The 20,219-nt window shown below is 42.8% G+C and overlaps 1 protein-coding gene across 1 annotated transcript in view; it reads right to left on the bottom strand.

The window, feature by feature from the left end:
* The window catches only part of STXBP1 (syntaxin binding protein 1), a 141,344-nt gene that overhangs the window by 24,763 nt on the left and 96,362 nt on the right, over positions 1-20,219 (bottom strand). Inside the window, exons 17-18 of the mRNA XM_030206080.1 lie at positions 14,865-14,950; positions 13,823-13,977 (exon numbers count right to left, since the gene is read on the bottom strand). Coding sequence (XP_030061940.1) covers positions 13,823-13,977; positions 14,865-14,950 — 241 coding nt within the window. The remainder of the gene's footprint in view (positions 1-13,822; positions 13,978-14,864; positions 14,951-20,219) is intronic.

The following is a 20,219-nucleotide window of genomic DNA, read 5'->3' as shown; positions in this document are numbered from 1 at the left end:
TTTTGCAATATATAAGCACATAAAATATTTATGTGGAGTTCTGCAAAACTGAAAAGCAGGGCCAGGGCCTAGGGTTGCCACCTGACTTCATATTATAAGGAATAGGATAATCTGATTCTGGTTTTATTCTACCACATGCATAGATTAGTACTTCTCATGAAAATTAAAACTACAAGTCTATACATGTAATAAAGTAAACCCAGGCCTGGCTTAACTTGTGCCTTGTGACAAGGAGTCAGGTGGCAACCTAAGGTCCTCTTGATCAAAAGCAAACTCTGGTGCTAGAGGCTGTTAACGCCATACTAGCGCCAGAGTTTGCAGCCGACCCATGATCAGAGCCCTCGAGCGCCTGAAACAGAAGCACTCGAGGGCTCTCAGTGCAAGTAGCATGCAAATGCATGCTAAACAGGGCTTCTAGCGCAATTAGGTTGCAAATGAATGCTAATTGGTGCTTAACGCATTCATCCCCAATGATCAGCGACCAGCGCGCCAAAGATTTGCATGCTGGCAGGCCCCCCTTCCCCCCCAAGGCAAACTCGAACGGGGGGCTGGAGGTCCGGTGGGTCTCCAGCCCCCGAAACCCCCAGAAATTGTCGATCCATCAAGGGGGGGGGCTGGAGGTCCGGTGGGTCTCCAGCCCCCGAAACCCCCAGAAATCGTTCTTCCATTGACGGGGGGGGGGGGGGGGGGGGGGCCCACCCCAAATCCTCCCCCCAGCGTTGTCTTTGAATTCACTGGTGGTCCGTGGTGTCGTGACACCCCCTGGCCCCATCCCGGCCCCCTCCCGGCCCCTCTACCTTTCTGTTGGAGGAGGGACGCAGCCTGCCAGCCTCCCTCCTCTTTCAGTCAGTCGATGCCCAAAATACTGCATCCTGGGATGCACTGGGCGGGGGCTACAGACCATGTAAGGGAATCGCTCCCTTACATGGTCTGTAGCCCCGCCCAGTGCATCCCAGGATACAGTGGGCGGTGCTGGGCACCGCCATTTTGGGCGTCGACTGACTGGAAGAGGAGGGAGGCAGGCAGGCTGCGTCCCTCCTCCAACACAAGGTAGGAGGGCCGGGAGGGGGCCGGGACGGGGCCAGGGGGGTGTCACGACACCACGGACCACCAGGGAATTTAAAGACAACGCTGAGGGGAGGATTTGGGGTGGGCTAGAGGTCCACCAGACCTCCAGCCCCCCCCCCCCCCACCGTCGATGGAAGAACGATTTCTGGGGGTTTCGGGGGCTGGAGACCTACCGGACCTCCAGCCCCCCCCCCCCCCATCGATGGAGCAACGATTACTGGGGGTTTCGGGGGCTGCAGACCCACCGATCCTCTAGACCCCCCCCCCCCCCCCCCGTCGCTGGGTGGGAGGGTGGGAGAGGGTTTGGCCGGCGGCCACGACGTTTTCTGGGGGTTTGGGGGGGGGCCTCGTTGTTCGGGCCTCAGGCCAGGCTGTTTGACAGGTTTGGGCTTTTGACAGCCCAGACCTGTCAAACAAGTGCGGGAGGATTGTGCTGAGCGCATGCTCGGGCGCAATTCTCCCGCACTTTAACATGATAATCAAAGATAATAGCGCTGCTTAGATTTGCATGCATTATCTTTGATCATCAATGCAGAAAAGCCCTGCGCTGTCCTGGCGCTATTTTTAGGGCGCTGTTTGGAACAGCGCAGGGCTTTTTTTCATCTGGGCCTAAGTCCACTTTGAACTACTCATGAAAATCTTCCAAGTTCCTAGTTTCAGAAAAGAGATTTTAGGCCAGTCCTGGATTTCTGCCATCCTTATCCTGATGCAGTATGCGGACTCACAGCATTGATTTCAAAATCCCACACTGCTTTGCGATATAAGTTCAAACCAGGACTGGCTAAAAAATTGAAACTGGCTAATTTGACAGCTCTGTCATGATGGACTAGAGTCCCTGCCTGCCTGCCTAGATTGAAATGCTTCATTGAAAAACTTACTAAAATGAACTTTCCACTTCAAAACACCATCACCCTCTAGAAACTCTCCCAAACTAAGAAGCAAAGGGCAAGCGCATGACAGTCTAAGGACAGAGTGATAGGCAGATATCACTCAACACATTTTCAATTGCTATTAAAATAAAGAAACAAAAGAAAATATTTCAAAAACCGCAAGCATTTTCTTATCAAAATGACCAGAGAATGAACGGCAATCAAAGAGAGTGGCAGAATAGTCAAAGAAACGCCGTCAGCATGGCAGTGTTTCTTTCCAGAGTAAAGCGTCTTTTTACTTTTTTGTCTGTTTCACTCTCACTCCATGGTGGGAGCCTGATCCTCAAAAGATACCCTAGTGGACTCCCTGAAGTCTGGGTGTCTCAGGTCCATGAGAAATTTGGTGGGAGTTAGAATGTGAGTAGAACCTGTGAGAGAACAGAGGCGGGCTGACTTGCAGAGAAACACATCAGGAACCAGCATGCCATTAACTTACTTTGCTTTTATGCTTATTGTCAATACATAGTGAATGGGACAGACAGACAGACAGACACCCAAAAGCTGCGAGAGTGCAGATGTGGACAGCAATGCTCAAGCGCATATGAATGAAGCCAGGGAAGGAGGGGAAGGGGAAGGTTGGTGTCTGCCCATGGGCTTCCCTGTAAGCTGCTTTAAAGGGAGCCTGATGAGGTTTAACTAGGTTGAGATTTCTCTGTAAAATGAGTCATTTTTCATTTCATTTTCTCAAATTTCAACTCCTCACTGCTAAGCAATATGCACTTTGCTAGTCCCACCTGACGCCGTGTCATAAGAAATGGACTAATCCATTCCTGGTTTTACCATATCCTATGCATGGACTTATTGTTCCAATTGTTCCATTGGCATGACCAAAGAGCAATCAAAACTGCAAATCCATGATTTCATTAGGGTATAACCAAGGTTGGATTAACCTTTTCTTTATGGCAAGGATATCAAACTACAATGCTGGAGGGCTGTAAACTAGTCTGGTTTTTAGAATATTCCTAATGAATACACTTGAGATATATTTACATACAATGAAGTTAGTGCATGCAAATATCTTTCATGAATATTCATTAGGGATGCTGTGAAAACCAGACCTCTAGGATTGCAGTTTGATACCCCTGCTCTATGAAGTCAGGTGGCCACCCTAGGAATACTCTTCCTTTTGTGAAAACAGAGTTACAAACCCCAAAATACTTTAGCAAGGAAAATAGCAAAATGAGAGTAGAAAATAGGCCAGTTATCTGGTGTAATTAAAATAATAGGAGCCAAAGCAATTCCAGGACCATGTGACAGCCTACTCCAATCCACTGGATACAGTGGTGTGCTGGTAAATTTTTAACAACAGGCTCTCTCTGGGCGTAGCCAGCCCTGCAATTAGGGGAGGGGAGCCCAAGGGTGAACCTGGTGGGCGGTCAACACATTCCTTCCCCCCCCCCCCCCATGTGGGCGCGCTAGGCATACCTTTTTCTGGTAGGGATGCCAAGCCCCGCCAGCTATATAAATGGACTGCTACCGCTTCCCGCTACTTGTTTCCAGCTCTGAGCAGCATGCCGGGACTTCTCGCGCATGTGAGCATACACAAGAAGTCCTGGCATGCTATTTAGAGATGGAAACAAGTAGCTGTGAGCAGCGGCACACCATTTATTTGGCTGGTGTGGCTCGGCAACCCCACCAGCAAAGTAAAAGAGAGTTCAGGACGGGGCACGAGCCCAATTTTGGGAGCCAGTTGTTAAAGTAGCCACGGGGGTCTACTTTAAAAACTGGCTCCCAAAATTCTTTAAAACTTAACAAACAGCTCTCACAAGCCAGTGCGAGCTGGCTCCAGCACACCACTGAGTGGATCTCAACCCAGTCCTCAGGACACACCAAGCCAGTTAGGTTTTCAGAATTCCCACAATGAATATTCATGAATAGATTTGCATACAGAGGAGATAGTGCATGCAAGTTTTTCTCATGCCTAGTCATCATAGATATCTTGAAATCCCACCTGGCTGGGTTTGTCCTGAGGGCTGAGTTGAGAACCCCTGCTCTATACAGGGTTTCTCAATCCTGTCCTGGGGATGCCACAGCCATTCAGGTTTTGAGATACCTACAGTGAATATGCATGAAATGAATTTGCATAAGTTGGGTCTTCAGTGCATGCAGATGTATCTCCTGCATATTCATTATAGATATTCTGAAAGCCTGACTAGCTGTGGGATTCCCAGGACAAGTTTGGGAAATCTCGCTCTTAATCCTTGTAGGGTCCATGAGTCCATCTTAAGGAAGAAAGAAGCCTGTCCTGGTTTATAAAGTCAGTTCCAATATATTTAAAAGTATCTAGTTTGTTTTGTATTATGTACTTTGTATTGTATTACTTATGTTTATTAAAAATTCATAAAATGTTTGAACACAGAAAAGTACATACTTATAGTGTGGTACAGTGGTGTCTTCTCTTCCTTCATTTACAAGCATATCTGTATGGAACACTCAGTGGGGAGAGATGTGGTAATGCTATAGCTAGGAGGAAAATTTGAGATGGGCCTCAATAATACCATCTGTCTGAAGACAATGGGGACCCGGGGGGAGGGGGAAGATAATTCCCTTCACAGTTCAATCAGGGAGTGGGAGCAGGTGTTGGGCGTGTGTGGAAATTCAGGGACATCTGGGATAGACTGTATGGGTGGATATCAGGGGTAGAAAGAAGTGAGTGCATTGCTGGGGTTTTGGTGTGTAGGGCAGGAGGGTACATGTGGGATGCGCTGGTTGGTACCTAAGACAACAGGGGTGTGGTGTGTGTGTCTGCTGTGAGTGTGATGTTTGAGCTGTTGGAGTGGGAGCTTGTGTATATCGGGGCACAATAGGGGAAGTGTGTGCAGGTGAAGCATGTCAATGTGGAGTGGCTGCAGCAGTGTGGGTAATGTGAGGCAGCCTGTGTGCATGTATAAGGAACCAAGCAGAGGGGTACTGGCTGCACAATGAGGGCATTAGGTGGGACTACTATAGTCTGAGAAGGGCTTCTGAAGTGATGAGTGCGAAGTGGGGGAGGTTTGTCTGGAGGGAGGGCAATGGATGTAATAAAGAGTTAGGAAATATTCCCCTGCCACTTCCCCTTCCCTTGGGGCCAAAAATCTAGGAAACTGGAGGAGTGCAGCACACACTGCATTATCTCCAACAGTGCTGCTGTTGTGCTGCCTCCCAATCCCAGGTTTTCATAGCTCCCCATACGGCCAGGCAGCCAATAAAGCATTTGAACACTTCATCTTGGGCTGCTGTGGCCCTAAAATATCTTGGTATGAGCTGTGAGATCACGGCACTTCTTGTGAGGCTTTGGCCCCACTGCAGCCTAAGCTGAAGTGATCATTTTATCAGCTGCACAGCTGCATGAGAGGTGATGAAGACCTGGGACTGGGAGGTAGTACAGCAGTAGTACTGCTAGACGTAGGTGCAGTATGTGCCACACTAACCTCCCAGCACTAGCACCTGCCTCAGATTTTTTTTTCTGACAAAATTAAACCTTCATCAGTCCAACAGCAGGCAGCCCTTACCAGTGGGTGGCCCCAAGATTTTTGCTGGGTTAGCTCAATAGTAGCTATGTCCCTATGGTAAAGTGCATCTCAGTAAGGTTGCTGGGGCTGTGTTATTGTATGTGGGGAAGTCTAAAGGGTCTGTGTGTTGTGGCTGATTGTGTATGGGAATTGAGTACTTTTCTCGGGGCAATTTCTCAAAATGAGTTAGTTTTGTATAAACTATGATAATGGAGTGTGCATGTGTATGTATGTGGCTGTGGAGATGCCTTCTGGATATGAGGACTGTGTGAGAGATGTTGGGCAGAGCTAGGGGATTATTTCTGATAGCTGGTGGAGGCAGGTGCAAGGTGGAGGAGTGTAAATGGTAGTGAATGTGAGGTTACAGCAGGAGTGGAGAACCATAGTCCTCGAGGACCACAACTCAGTCGGATTTTCAAGATTTCTACAATGAATATGCATGATGTTGATTTGCATGTGTTGCTTCCACTATATGCAAATCGAAAACTTGAAAACCCAACTGGGTTGTGACTCTTGAGGATTGGATTACAGAGTGTAGGATGTGTCAAGTTATTTGGGAGACAGGGTGTGCGAGAAGATGTTAGTAGAGCGATTGCTCCATAGTACTCTCATTCCTCTTCCCCCACACATGTTCTACCTTATACTCTCCCTGCTCCCCTTCCCCTTTCCCTCCCATCTTCCAATTCTTCCCACTCCTCTTCCCATGCCCTTACTCTTCCTCCTTCTCCTTCCAAGCTTGTCCTTATTAATTTAGACAGCAACTTTTCTTCACCATAGCTATGGCACCTGCTCTTCTCCTCTCTATTGCAGGCACAGGAATGGCCTGGCCTCTCCTTCCTATGCAAAGGGGCTTTAGATCCCCATGGCATAATCAACAGATCTTCACCGCATTGGCAGCCCAACCTCTCCTTCTTATACTGCCTCTTACTGTTCTTTACACGTAGATTTGTTGCACACACTCAAACATAGTTATGCACATGGACAGATGGATAAACAGACAGACCTTCCCTAATAAGTACTATCATTCCAGAGCAACATGCCTAAAAAAAACTCTTTTGAAAACCTGATGGATAAACCAGGACTGACTCACTTGTTCCTTGTGACCTGGATTCACCATGGTGGAAGGACAAGTCAAAACCATAATAATTCTAAGTCCTTGGAGTTTTTTTTTCCAATTTGGAGCACTGTTGGACTGTGTCACAGTATGGTCTAACAGAGAGGCCATCTGTTCCATGTCAGAGAGAATAGGCTAATCCAGTCCTGCTTTTATCCTACTGCATACTTAGATTTGTAGTTCTGATTGTCCCATTTAATTTCTGAAGAAAATTCAAACTACAGTTCCATGTATGCAATCGAGTAAAGCCAACACTGGATTAGCCTGTTCTGTCAGGAAACAATCTTACCTGGAAATCCCAAGAAATGTGGAGTTTCATTTTTATGTTGTTGTAAAGTTGCCAGTTGGTTAGGAACCTTATACTGGATTGAGGAAAAGAACTTTCCTGGGGCATAGTTATTAAGGACTTACAACCCCTACTACAGAATACTCAGGAAGTTTGTGGGAGACTTGGCTACCTTAGATCAGTGGTTCTCAAACTTTTCCTGGGAAGATCACCAACCAGTCAGGTTTCCAGGACAATGGTAGATGAAAAGAGGCATAGAATTTACATATAAAGAGGAAGTCAAAAATAGCATATCCAACCACAAATCTGGTTAAAAATATATAATTTATTCATACAATAAAACACAATAAAACCCTACATGGCCATGTTTTGGTGTTATGCCTTCATTAGGGGTCAAAAAAGTACTTAGTCCATAACCTTAATAAAACTTCAGTACAATACTAAGGTACTTATTTTAGAAGCACCATTCGTGTTTTAGACATCCATAAACTGGCACTTAGATGTCTACCATGCATAGTCGTCTAAATTCCAATTTTACAAAGCTGGGATGTGGACGTCTATAACAGAAGAACATCCACATGGCAAGGGGACGTGGTCTGGGCATGATTTAGGTATGCCAAAAATCAGACATGTATTCTCTATTTCATAAAGACTTCGGAAGTTAGACCTGCTACCCAGAATGTCCAGATTTCAGAAATGTGCTCCTATTGAACAGCAATCTTCTGGAGGGATTAGGGGAAGTCACTTTCTTCATTCCCCAGTGGTTGATATCCCCTCAAAAGTGAAACTGGCAAGGGTCACTGGGCTCTATGAGAGCTTTAGGAGAAATCAGCATCTATGTTTCTTGACTTAACATAGACGTCTATGTTGCCATTTATTAACACAAATGTTCATATACTGCCACAGAGATGTTTATGTTCCTGTGTTGTTCCACTGACATTTTAGATGTCTATTTTTCTAAAATGAATTTTCATGCTGCACATCGTCAAAACATGAATATCCATATCACCAAGTATTTTAGAACAGGCTCTACGTTGGCAGATCAGGTTCTAAGATACTAGCGGACTTTCAGACATCCCGACTTGTATATCTAAATTCCAATTTGAATATCCTTTCTAAAGCATTGCTTCATATCTCCAAATGTTAAATGAATTTACTTTAAAAACTCCTTTTCCATAAACTAAAATAAATGGTAGTTTATTTCTTGTTCTCCTACAAAAACAAAACTATATTAAATTAAATATAGACATATTATTAAACAAATCTCTCCAATGGTCAATAGAAACCAAATAAATACATATAAAAAGCCTCTAAAAATAGCCATTTTAAGCAAAAATATACCTTCATAATAAAGTGACACTGTAAAACAAGAAAGAATAAGAGCTATGTCAAAAAACGTTTTGAGGAGTAGCTTAGTGGTTAGTGCAGCAGACTCTGATCCTGGGGAACTAGGTTCAATTCCCACTGCCACTCCTTGTGACTCTGGGCAAGTCACTTAAGTACATAAGTATTGTCATACTGGGAAAGACCAAAGGTCCATCAAGCCCAGCATCCTGTTTCTAACAGTGGCCAATCCAGGTCACAAATACCTGGCAAGATCCCCAAAATGTACAAAACATTTTATACTGCTTATCCCAGAAATAGTGGATTTTCCCCAAGTCCATTTAATAACGGTCTATGGACTTTTCCTTTAGGAAGCCATCCAAACCTTTTTAAAACTCTGCTAAGCTAACCGCCTTTACCACATTCTCTGGCAACGAATTCCAGAGTTTAATTACACGTTGAGTGAAGAAAAATTCTCTCGGATTCGTTTTAAATTTACTACATTGTAGCTTCATCGCATGCCCCCTAGTCCTAGTATTTTTGGAAAGCGTGAACAGACGCTTCACATCTACCCGTTCACTCCACTCATTATTTTATAGACCTCTATCATATCTCCCCTCAGCCGCCTTTTCTCCAAGCTGAAGAGCCCTAGATGCTTTAGCCTTTCGCCCTTCTCTGCACCTTTTCTAATTCCACTATATCTTTTTTGAGATGCAGCGACCAGAATTGAACACAATATTTGAGGTGCGGTAACACCATGGAGCAATACAAAGGCATTATAACATCCTCATTTTTGTTTTCCATTCCTTTCCTAATGATACCTAACATTCTATTTGCTTTCTTAGCTGCAGCAGCACACTGAGCAGAAGGTTTCAACGTATCATCAACGACGACACCTAGATCTCTTTCTTGGTCCTAATGTGGAACCTTGCATGACATAGCTATAATTCGGGTTCCTCTTTCCCACATGCATCACTTTGCACTTGCTCACATTAAACGTCATCTGCCATTTAGACGCCCAGTCTCCCAGTCTCGTAAGGTCCGCTTGTAATTTTTCACAATCCTCCCGCAATTTAACGACTTTGAATAACTTTGTGCCATCGGCAAATTTAATTACCTCACTAGTTACTCCCATCTCTAGGTCATTTATAAATATGTTTAAAAGCAGCGGTCCCAGCACAGAGTCCTGGGGAACCCCACTAACTACCCTTCTCCACTTAACCCTCCATTGTCCCAGGTACAAATAAGTACCTGTATATAATATGTAAACCGCTTTGAATGTAGTTGGAAAACCCACAGAAAGGCAGTATATAAGTCCCATTCCCTTTCCCTTGTACTAAGCCATGGTAGGGCTACCACAGATATGAAGTGTGGCAAATTGGCTCTACTGCTGAGCCACCACATGAGCCTGGTATGTGCCACATGCCATATCCACCACTCAAAAAATAATTATATTTTTTTAAGTGCCAGGTTAGCGCAGGAGCCCTCACCACCTCCAATTAAAAACGGAAAGGCCTCCCCCAGGAAATGGCTGCACGGCAAGTGCTTAACTTACTACATGGCCATTTCCATTATTTAAAAAAATACATCTTTTTATCTGTTGTGGTAAAAGGGGGCCTTGGCACGTAGCAAACTCATGTGCCGACACCACCGCAGGGGTCCTTATACCACAGCTTGGTAAAAGGACCCCTAAATGAGTTCAATCTCCAATTTCACTAATAATTACCACCCATGTATCAACTTCATATTCTACAAATATAATAATTCCCGTATTAATATCGACTATTCCTCCATTCACCCAAGTAAAGTATATCTACTGCCAAATGATAAGAAACATGACGTCTCTTATTAGACAGCCAACAGGAGCAGAAAACTTCCAACAGCATCACATTGACTCAAAACCAGATTTCAAAGAATATCTAAAAAAATGCTTTACTTAAAATTGCAACATGGAGTCATCAGCACATCGGGAGTGAAAACTCATACCAGAACCAGAGCTATCTTTAGTGTTTTTCGCAGCTCTGGACTAAAGACTGACAATTGCCATGATAACTTTCTAACACTACCGGAGCAACTCAAAAACATGCTCTCTTGGACATTGTTAAACTGATTACAATAACTTAATTTTTAACTAGTTGTGTGAATGTGGTAAGCTTAATAATATATCCATATTTAATTTAACGTACTCTTGTTTTTGTAGGAGAATACAAAATAAATGGTTGTTTTAGTCCCTGAAAAGAAAGGTTTTAAGGTAAATTCATTTAACATTTGGAGATACAGATGTTCATTTTCAAAGCAGATGGATGTCTTAAAATGCCTAAAAAAAAAAAACATCTGCTAAAAATGTCCAAATCCTGATTTTGGAAAGTAAGAATTTGGACATTTCACACTGCAGTTCGTCCAATTAACAAGGGGGCGTGTAGTGGCCGTGTTTTGGGTGGGACTAGGGGACGGCCCAAAAGTTGGATGTCCAACAGAGATTTTTGAATAGGAAGAAATGTCCATGTCTAAAAATGATGTTTTTATCTTGACCTGTTTCAGTCATGTTCAGGGTACAACAAGGTGCTCTGATTGAGCAGCTGACCACTGGAGGGATTAAGGCATGATCTCCCCTTAATCCCCCAGTGGTTGCTGACCTTTCCCTCTCCCCTGAAAGTGAAACTGGAAAGGAAAATCAGGCTTTAAGTCAGCTGTAGATATTATGGCCATTCTGAACAAAGCAGTATGCAGGTCAGAGAAGTAGCCTAGTGGTTAGTGCAGTGGACTGTGAACCAAGGGACACAAGGTCATCCCATTTCAACTTTTTTTAAAAATATAATTCTAAGCCTTTCAGAAACAGAAAATACCTACTATACCTAAATATATAAGACACCTGAAAGCTTGAAGACTACTGAAGTGGTGTACATTCAGGTACAGTAGATATTTTTCAGATCCTGGAGGGATCACATTTACAAAAAAAAAAAAAGTTATAGTGGGGTTTGAACCTTTGTTCATTGCACTAACCACTAGGCTACTCCTCTGTTCTGCAGGGATATCAGTGTGACCATATTTTTGAAAATGATGCCAGACAGATGTCTATGTCCCTTTTTTTTATGTCATTCAAAAGTTGGACATTTCACTTTAGAAAATAGCTATTCATTTTGGACATTTTTAGTGCACAAATGTCCATCTCACAGCCATAATCGAAAAAGAAATCTAGATGTGTTTCCTGATGGCCGGGTTTTTTTGGACGTTATGAGCAGGATGCTTTTTTTGGACTTAGATATTTTTTGAGAATGCCCCTTAATTTATGGACTAATTACAATTCTATTTTTATCTTGTTTTTATAGTAATTTTTAATCCCTGATGAAGGCATGATGCCGAAACATGGCAATAAAAACATAGGGTTTTATTGTATGAATACATTTTGTACTTTTAACTGGATTTGTGGTTGGATTTGCTATTTTTGTCTAGGTTTTCAGGATAACCACGATGCACATACATGAGACACATTTGCATGCCTACTACCTCCATTACATGCAAATCTCTCTCATGTATATTAATTTCAGATATCCTGAAAACCTGACTGGTTGGTGGTCCCTAGGACAGGTTTGAGAATCACTGCATTAAGGACAGATTCACAGATGCTGAAAAATGAGGGTGTCCATACAGCTCCATATAAGTGTGGAAAGGCCGATCCAGTCCTAGCAGTGCATATATGAATCAAAAATTTCATTCGTCAAGCCAATAAAAAGTTATCTGAACTTGAATCTTATCCATTTTAGTTATTTATCTCAGTGCTTCTCAACCCTCTCCTGGGGGCACACCTAGCCAGCTGAATTTTTATGATCACCACAATAAAAATGCATTAAATAAGTTTGCATGTAGCAGAGGTCTATTATATGCAAATCTAGCACATAAATATTCATTGTGGTAATCCTGATAATCTGACTGGCAAGGAGTACCCCCAGAAAAGGGTTGAGAAGACTGATCAATCTATAGTCCTGAGCAGGAGTTCTCAAACCAGTTGACAGGACACAGCCAGCCAGTAAAATGTTCAGGATGTACCCAATCAATATACATGAAAGAGATCTGCAAGCATACTATCTTCATTTTATGCAAATCTAGCTCATGTAAATTGATTAAGAAAACCTGTGCCTGGCTACACAGATCATCAGTGAATACTTCTGTTGTAGCCTCTCCATCCTGAATCTCTTTAAGCCAGTGGTTCCCAAACCTGTCCTGAGGGACTTCAACAAATCGAGTTTTCAAGTTATCCACAATGAATATGCATGAGGTAAATTCGCATGCAACAGAGACAGTTTATACAAATCTATGAATCCATGAATGTTCATTGCGGATATCATGAAAGCATGACTGGCTCAGGGTCCAGTAGGACAGGTTCATGAACTGCTGCCTAAAGGAGAAAGAGGGAAATCAGACTTTAAAGCAGTGAGGGATGACCCAGGGTTAAGTAGCTGCAACCCAAGGAGAATTCAAGATGTTTTTATCACAAGCATGCAAGGCTTACTGTTAAAGGACTGACATAACGGACATTAAACTCGAATGAGAACATCGACAGAATATCAGACGGCACCGAGAAACGGTACTGAAATTATCAGACACACAACAGCAAGCTCCAGCCATCAAAATCCAGTGAGCAGAAGGCAGAAAATGGTCAGATCTGGATAGGGCAAAAGGTGTGAAATATCTCTTAACATATGGCCTGTTCATCAGGTAGTGAAGTATAGCAGTAAAGAAGCAATTTTCTTACACAGGAGCATAGAGAAATCTTTGATAAATTAGGCCCTGGTCTTGGTGGTCCCACACCTATTGACTATGCAGGTAGAGCAGCTTTCTGTTTACCATAGATGCCAGCTCTATGGGTGAAGTGGATGCTTGTCATCCTTAATATTGAACAAACCCCTTCACTGTCTGCAGGGAGGGGTAATATATGTTGAAATTAGCACCTCCCATCATTTTGACAAGTTGGGCCCTATGCTGTTTATTGTCACAGGTGTTTCAGCTTCAGCAAATCTGGCCAAGAGATAACCTTCTATAAGATGTGCTCCAATAGAGAGGGTCACCAGTGATCTGTGTCCTGTCATAATTAGTAAAGACCTTCTGTGTTATGCACTTCTAATCTGTGAGGTAAGGAGGGGTCCTCCTGTGGTCTGTGTTCCTGTGAGGTATAGAGAGGGCCCCCTGCAGTTTGTGCTAATTTTAAGTATAGAGAGGGACTGGCAGTCTATGCCAGTGTCTGCTATAGATAAGGAATTTAAATTTCTGAGAGTGTTTTGTAGAGAGAGCATCTTCCAGTTTGTGGCCATGTCATGTAGGAAGACTGCTCCTCCATGATGGTTGCATACCAAGTATTAATGACTTCCAGAGAGAATTTGGTCACTCTGGTAGGCCTTTTTTCTCCCAACTCATCCCCCTCTTCCTGACCTGGAAATTTCCATGTAAGCTGAAATTTTTCCTATCCAAGTCTACAAACTGGATTCTGGCACAGCAAGAAGCAGCCACAGAAAGACATTAAAAAACATTCAGCACATGATGGGATGTTGCAATGCGATGAGCCTGAATGCCATTGACCTGCACCTTTCTTTGTGCCCTAAGGGCAAGCACTCACCTATTAGCACTTCCCACTTGCCGTTGGCTTGCGATACCTCATAAGCGCAACGCATCTCGCTGAAGGCCACACCTCCCAGGATAAAGATGATAACACGGGGTCCAGTCCTGTACTCCCCAGGGGCTTTGTTCTTGTGCCAGTGTCCGTAGCGTGCACTGGAAGACAAATTTAATACCATGGTCACCTCAGACATCAGCAATTGAAGGTTTCAAGGTGGGAGACCCACATCAAGCTATGAGATCCTCACCTCTCAAGTCCTTCAGATACTCAACAATGACTGGTTTCCAGCACCATCAGAATGAATACTGAAAAGCTTTATTTGGATGGATGAATTTGCATAGTTTCCATGACTCTGAAAGCAGACTTGTATGTACATCTTAAGACCTGCCTTTAGGAGCTACTGCACCTAACACTTAACATTAGCATATATTGGCAGTGAACATGGGGGTGAGAGTACAAAGCTGTAAAACCTGGAGGCCTACTCCACTCAACACCAGGAGGCCTACTCCGCTCAACACTGAAGGCCACTGAATAAATCACTTACCCTCCCTGTGTATAAACTTAGAGGATAAGCTTAAAAGAGATGGATTTATGCTGGATTTTTCATGTACAGTGCTGTGTTCTCAGACAGCACTTTATAACAATAACTACCACTGTTCTTGTTCCTCCTGTCATGATGGCAATGAGCCTCTGTAGCTTCTAAGGCCATGGAATGTCATTCATCGGTATTTAAAGTCCACTGTCACTCATGCACTGTGCTCCGCAGTGATACCACTGCAAAACTCATTCCCTTTGGACAGGCAATAACTCCATGACTAGGAGCCACAGGACAGACATTCCCTGAAGACAGGCAGTAACTCTGAGACCAAAAGCCACAGGACTGAAATTCCTTGAAGACACGGAGTAAGTGTGTGACCAGGAGCCAAGGGACACACATTCCCTGAGAAGTTAGTAAAGTATTCACAGATTGCCCTATGCAATAGTAACAGTTCTATAATGTCTTGGTATGAGAAGAACATGAGAATCTTCCAGTGATACCTACCTGACAGCAGTGGTGCTGTAGGTGGGATTTGAACGGTTAGAGATATAGGGGTAATGCTTTGTGTCCAGCTTATCATCAATGATGTCCTGTGTAGAGAAGAGAGAGATTGAGGGTCAGCATAGAGCAGGGCAACACAGATCTGAGACTGTAATGGTGAACACTAGATCAAGTGCATCTGGGGGATGACCCTCGACTTCCTCTAGAACCTTGGTCTTCATTCCCAGTCCTCAACAACTTCCAGTGGGCAGGTTTTCAGGATATCCATAATGAATACACGAAAGCAGTAGGCAAACACATCTCTACCATGCATATTCATTAGGGATATCCTGAAAACCAAACCTGTTGGCAAGCCTCAAGGATTGGGAGTGAGGTCTAAGGCTCTACAGTGTATCAGAGGTCAGTCTCAGTCTCCCTGAAGATTTGCTGATAACGAAGACATATAAACACACTAGAAATAGAAGCTGCAAGAAAGACGACTGGAGTAGACTAGGAGTTTTTTAGGGGAGAGACTAGTGATAGGGCTTGGGGATCTTAGACATCTATAGACATGGTGCACCCAGCTGCTGGGTGAGTCTGAGGCAAAAGTGGAGGGGCCCAGGTCTACCCATGGCTATGCCCCTGATACAAGGAGACTCGTTTATCCAAATTAGTGTCAGCATATTGTGTTGTGTCTATCTTGAAAACTAGACCAGTGAAATATGTTTCTAGGACTAGGTTCAGAAATACTGTGCAGTGAGACAGCCCAAACCAGCACTGGTTTTACTCTCCCCCATCGGCTCTATGGAATTGTAAATTCAGTTTTTCGACTAGACCTAATATTGTGCCTCTCTCTCACCTTCTTATCACTCTAATACATCTATGTCCTCTTTATTCTCTTTTATTTTCCCACCACTACTATAATGCAACATGACTCACTTGTATTTTCAGGCAAATTAATCTTTAGTTTTCATCACATGGAGGGAGTGCAGCTTCCAAAAGTCAGTCATGAGAAGTATTAATTAAATCTAATTAAAAGGTTTTTCTCAATCTTAATTTCCAAGCCTTCAAGTCACCTAAAAGGGCAACTCCACTACTTTATTCAAATTTTCTTAGAAAGTACAAGTCCACAGATAGAAGCAGGGCCTGTCATGGAGGAAAGAGCCAGCAGGGTCATTTGTCCTGGGCCTAACACAGAAAAGGGGCCGCTGGTAAAAATGTTTGAACACAACATCAATTTGGCTACTGGATTTTTCCTTAATTATAAAATGGTGTGGTAGCCATTAGTCCACTTTTAAAGGTAATGAATAGCAATAAAACAAAACAAAAAAAGAAGATAAGATGATACCTTTTTCAATTCTTTTTTTTGGACAGACCTGCCTTGCTCTTTGGTTTTCACACTTTTTATCAGCCAGCTTGACTACTGTAACTCGATATACAATGGTCTTCCACATACCCTTTTATACTGTCTATAAGTGGTCCAAAATATAGCAATTAATTACTAATGCTCAGAAATTTAATCATGTTACTTCCCTGCTCAAAGACACACACTGGGTTCTGGTTTCTTTTTTTTTTTTCCATTTACAATTTTTATTAAAGTATTTTCAACAAGGAGTACACAAACAGAAAGCCAATAAACATAAGATAACAATAAAAGTCACTATAAATAGAAAAATTAGAACTTCAAACAACACCCCCTTGCCTTACCCCCCCCTCCCACCCCTCCCTCATATAGGGACTCCGTGAACCAATGTAGGCTACTAACATGAGTTCAAGTAAGATTGCAATGGAGCCCAAAAATGCTCAAAAGGTTTGCTCCTTGTCACGTTTAATTGCTGTCAAGTGTTCTATCAATAGGAGATGTCATAATTGAATCCTCCAATCCACCAACATAGGAGCTTGAGTTGCTTTCCATAGCCAAGCAATTTCACATCTGGCAACAGCTAAGCAATAAAATAGAATCAATTACGAGATATCATCCAAATTAGGTAAAGTAACATTCAAAAGACACATTTCTGGGGCGAAAGACCAGTACGAGTCATCTAATATATAAGCAATCTCTCCTCTAATTGCAGACCAAAATGGTCGTACAATAGCACAGTCCCACCACATATGAAGATAGGTGCCAGGTGAACCACCCTGCTGCCACCATAGAGTTGAAATATGGCTACCCATAAGATGAAGTCTTGAAGGAGTAAGATACCAACACATCAGAACCTTATAGTTATGTTTTTAAGTTATGCAGAGGTGGAGGGGCATAATCGAATGAAAACGTCTATCTCCATGGGCGTTTATCTCCAAGAACGGGTCCGTGAAGGGGCGGACCGAACCGTATTTTCAAAAAAAATAGACGTCCATGTTTTATTCGACAATTTGTGAGCTGGGCGTTTTTGTTTTTCAGTGATAATGGAAAATGAAAGCGCCCAGCTCAAAAACGAATAAATCCAAGGCATTTGTTCGTGGGAGGGGCCAGGAGTCGTAGTGCACTGGTCCCCCTCACATGCTAGGACACCAACCGGGCACCCTAGGGGGCACTTTTACAAAAACAAAAAAAAAAGGTAAAAGAGCTCCCAGGTGCATAGCACCCTTCCCTTGTGTGTTGAGCCCCCCAAATCCCCCTCAAAACCCACTGCCCACAAGTCTACACCATTACTATAGCCCTAAGGGGTGAAGGGGGGCACCTACATGTGGGTACAGTGGGTTTGGGGGGGTTGGACGACTAAGCATTAAGCAGCACAATTGTAACAGGTAGGGGGGGGATGGGCCTGGGTCCACCTGCCTGAAGTCTACTGCACCCCCTAACAACTGCTCCAGGGACCTGCATACTGCTGCCAGGGAGGTGGGTATGACATTTGAGGGTGAAAATAAAAAGTTGTGAAACATCATTTTTTGTGGTGGGAGGGGGTTAGTGACCACTGGGGGAGTCAGGGGAGGTCATCCCCGATTCCCTCTGGTGGTAATCTGGTCATTTAGGGCACTTTTTGGGGCCTTATTCGTGAAAAAACAGGGTCCAGGAAAAGTGCCCTAAATTCTAGCTACAAACGCATACTTTTTTCCATTATCGGCGAAAGGCGCCCATCTCTGTTCGGGTGATAACCACGCCCCAGTCCCGCCTTCACCACGCCTCCGACACGCCCCCGTCAACTTTGTACGCTTCCGCGATGGAGTGCAGTTGAAAACATCCAAGTTCAGCTTTCGATTATACCGCGTTATTCGTTTTTGGGAGATAAACGCCTATCTCCCGATTTAGGTCGCAATATAGGCGTTTTTGTCTTTCGATTATAAGTTGGATAGACATCTTATAATTATTATTCAAAAATGTTTCCCAGTCTGATTGGCCCCAAGTTTGGTGAGTATCACATTCTCAAGCCTCCATATAATGAAGCCTCTTAAAGACAGAAGGCTGCAAGATATTATATAAGGCGGAGAAGAGACCTTTAGAAGAGTGATGGAGGTGCCAAAGTTGCTCCAAGGGATGCCAATCTCTAGTTAGCATGTGTTTCCATACCGCATCTGTAAAACTATGTCATATTCCTTCTACAAAAGATTTCAAACGCTGAGCATCAAATAGTTGAAATATACTATAGAACTGTTTGTGATCCCAGCCTCTAAAGTCAGTCTCACGCTGTACAGATGTTCCTCCAAATATGAAGCTGATAGGTGAAAGCCAAGATGACCATCTTTGACCCCACATTTTATTTAGCTGCCCATGCCAAATGCGCAATACATTTTTAAAGTATGGGTTGGTATCAATCTGTCTATTTGTCAATGACACTGATATCCATGATATATGATGCAATGGAACATCTGGAGAGAAAGACTGTTCAATCTGTACATATGGTTTAACCTTCGAAGAAGGCCACCAATCCCATATATATGTCATAAATAATAATAATATATGCTGAACTTCGGCAGCTACATAATAAAGATAAAGATTGGGAACTCAGAGATCTCCCATTTCTCATTTATGAGTCAGGATAGATCAAAGTATATGCAGTCTATGGTTTCCCCATATAAAATTAAACACAATTTTTTGCCAATTTTTAATAGTATTGAAAGGAATCAGAATTGGTAGAGATTTGAAAAGGTATAAAAATTTTAGGTAGCACATTCATCTTCAGAATGGTCTGAGATCTGATTTAATCTTATGTACTAGGGCTGCATAATTAGCCTCAAACAGTTGCCGAGGATTTTGTGTGAGGAGAATTCCGAGGTATTTCAATTTGCCAGAGACACATTTAAATGGAAAATTCTCCTTTATTCCTTTCCAATCTGAGTCCTCTACGTTAATATTCGTGGCCTCTGTTTTGTCCAGATTAGCTTTAAATTCAGAGACCTGACCATAAGAGGATATTTCTTGCATAATTACAGGTAGAGATGTATGATAGTGAGTAATGGATAAAATATCATCATCAGCAAACAGAGATATTTTATGAGGTGTCCCATTGACTGTTATACCAGCAATATCTTCCAGATCCCTCACTCTCTGTGCAAAAGGTTCCATAACAATGGCAAATAACAAAAGGGACATAGGACATCCTTGTCTAGTACCTCTATCCAATGGAAACATCACTGTATATTCTCCATTAATATTTAAACATGCCCTGGGATTAGTATACAATAATTCTAACCAACCTAAATATCCCACTCCCATACCAATTTTTTTCAGAACTTCAAACATAAATTGCCAGTGAACATGGTTGAAGGCTATCTCAGCATCTACTGCCAAAGGTAAAATCTAAAAATCTCTTTTGTATCAATTCTTTCTGATGCAATAGCTCACCGTTCTCATTGTGAATTTTCAAGATATGATTATGGAATCAAAATTTTTTTAAATGTACAGGCTAAGAATTGCCCTGATTTATTTGCCCATTCATAATGGATTTGCTGGACAAGTTTTAATTGATGGGCAATATCTGCTAGGCAAAGTTCTTTCAAGGTTGCTCTACATTTATCGGTCTCTAAAGGAGCCGTTTTTAGTAGAAGTATATTTCTCATCAAGAGCTTTTATTTAATATAAAAGAGCTTGCTCTTTAGCCTGTTTCTCTTTCTTAAGACGTGCTTCCCATTTTACAAATACTCTTCTAAATACAGATTTTAACTCCTCCTATAGCATAAGATCACCTACATCACCAGTATCATTAAATTCCATATATTCCCGAATATTGTATTCTATATCTTGTTGCACCTCCTTATTCCTTAGCAATGATTCATTTAATTTCCAGAATGTCCAAGACAGGGTATTTGCTCACACTATAAAATCCACCCGGATAGGAGGGTGTTCTGATCATGTAATAGGTTCAATAGAACTAGAAGACAATTAGGAAACCAGGATAGATCCCCAAAGAACATGTCAATATGTGAGCAGGAGTCATGTAC

Source organism: Microcaecilia unicolor, chromosome 6 (assembly GCF_901765095.1).
Source record: "Microcaecilia unicolor chromosome 6, aMicUni1.1, whole genome shotgun sequence".
Classification (NCBI taxonomy): Eukaryota; Metazoa; Chordata; class Amphibia; order Gymnophiona; family Siphonopidae; genus Microcaecilia; species Microcaecilia unicolor.
Note: the sequence above shows the minus strand (reverse complement) of the source record. Positions and strands in the feature narration are given on the sequence as shown.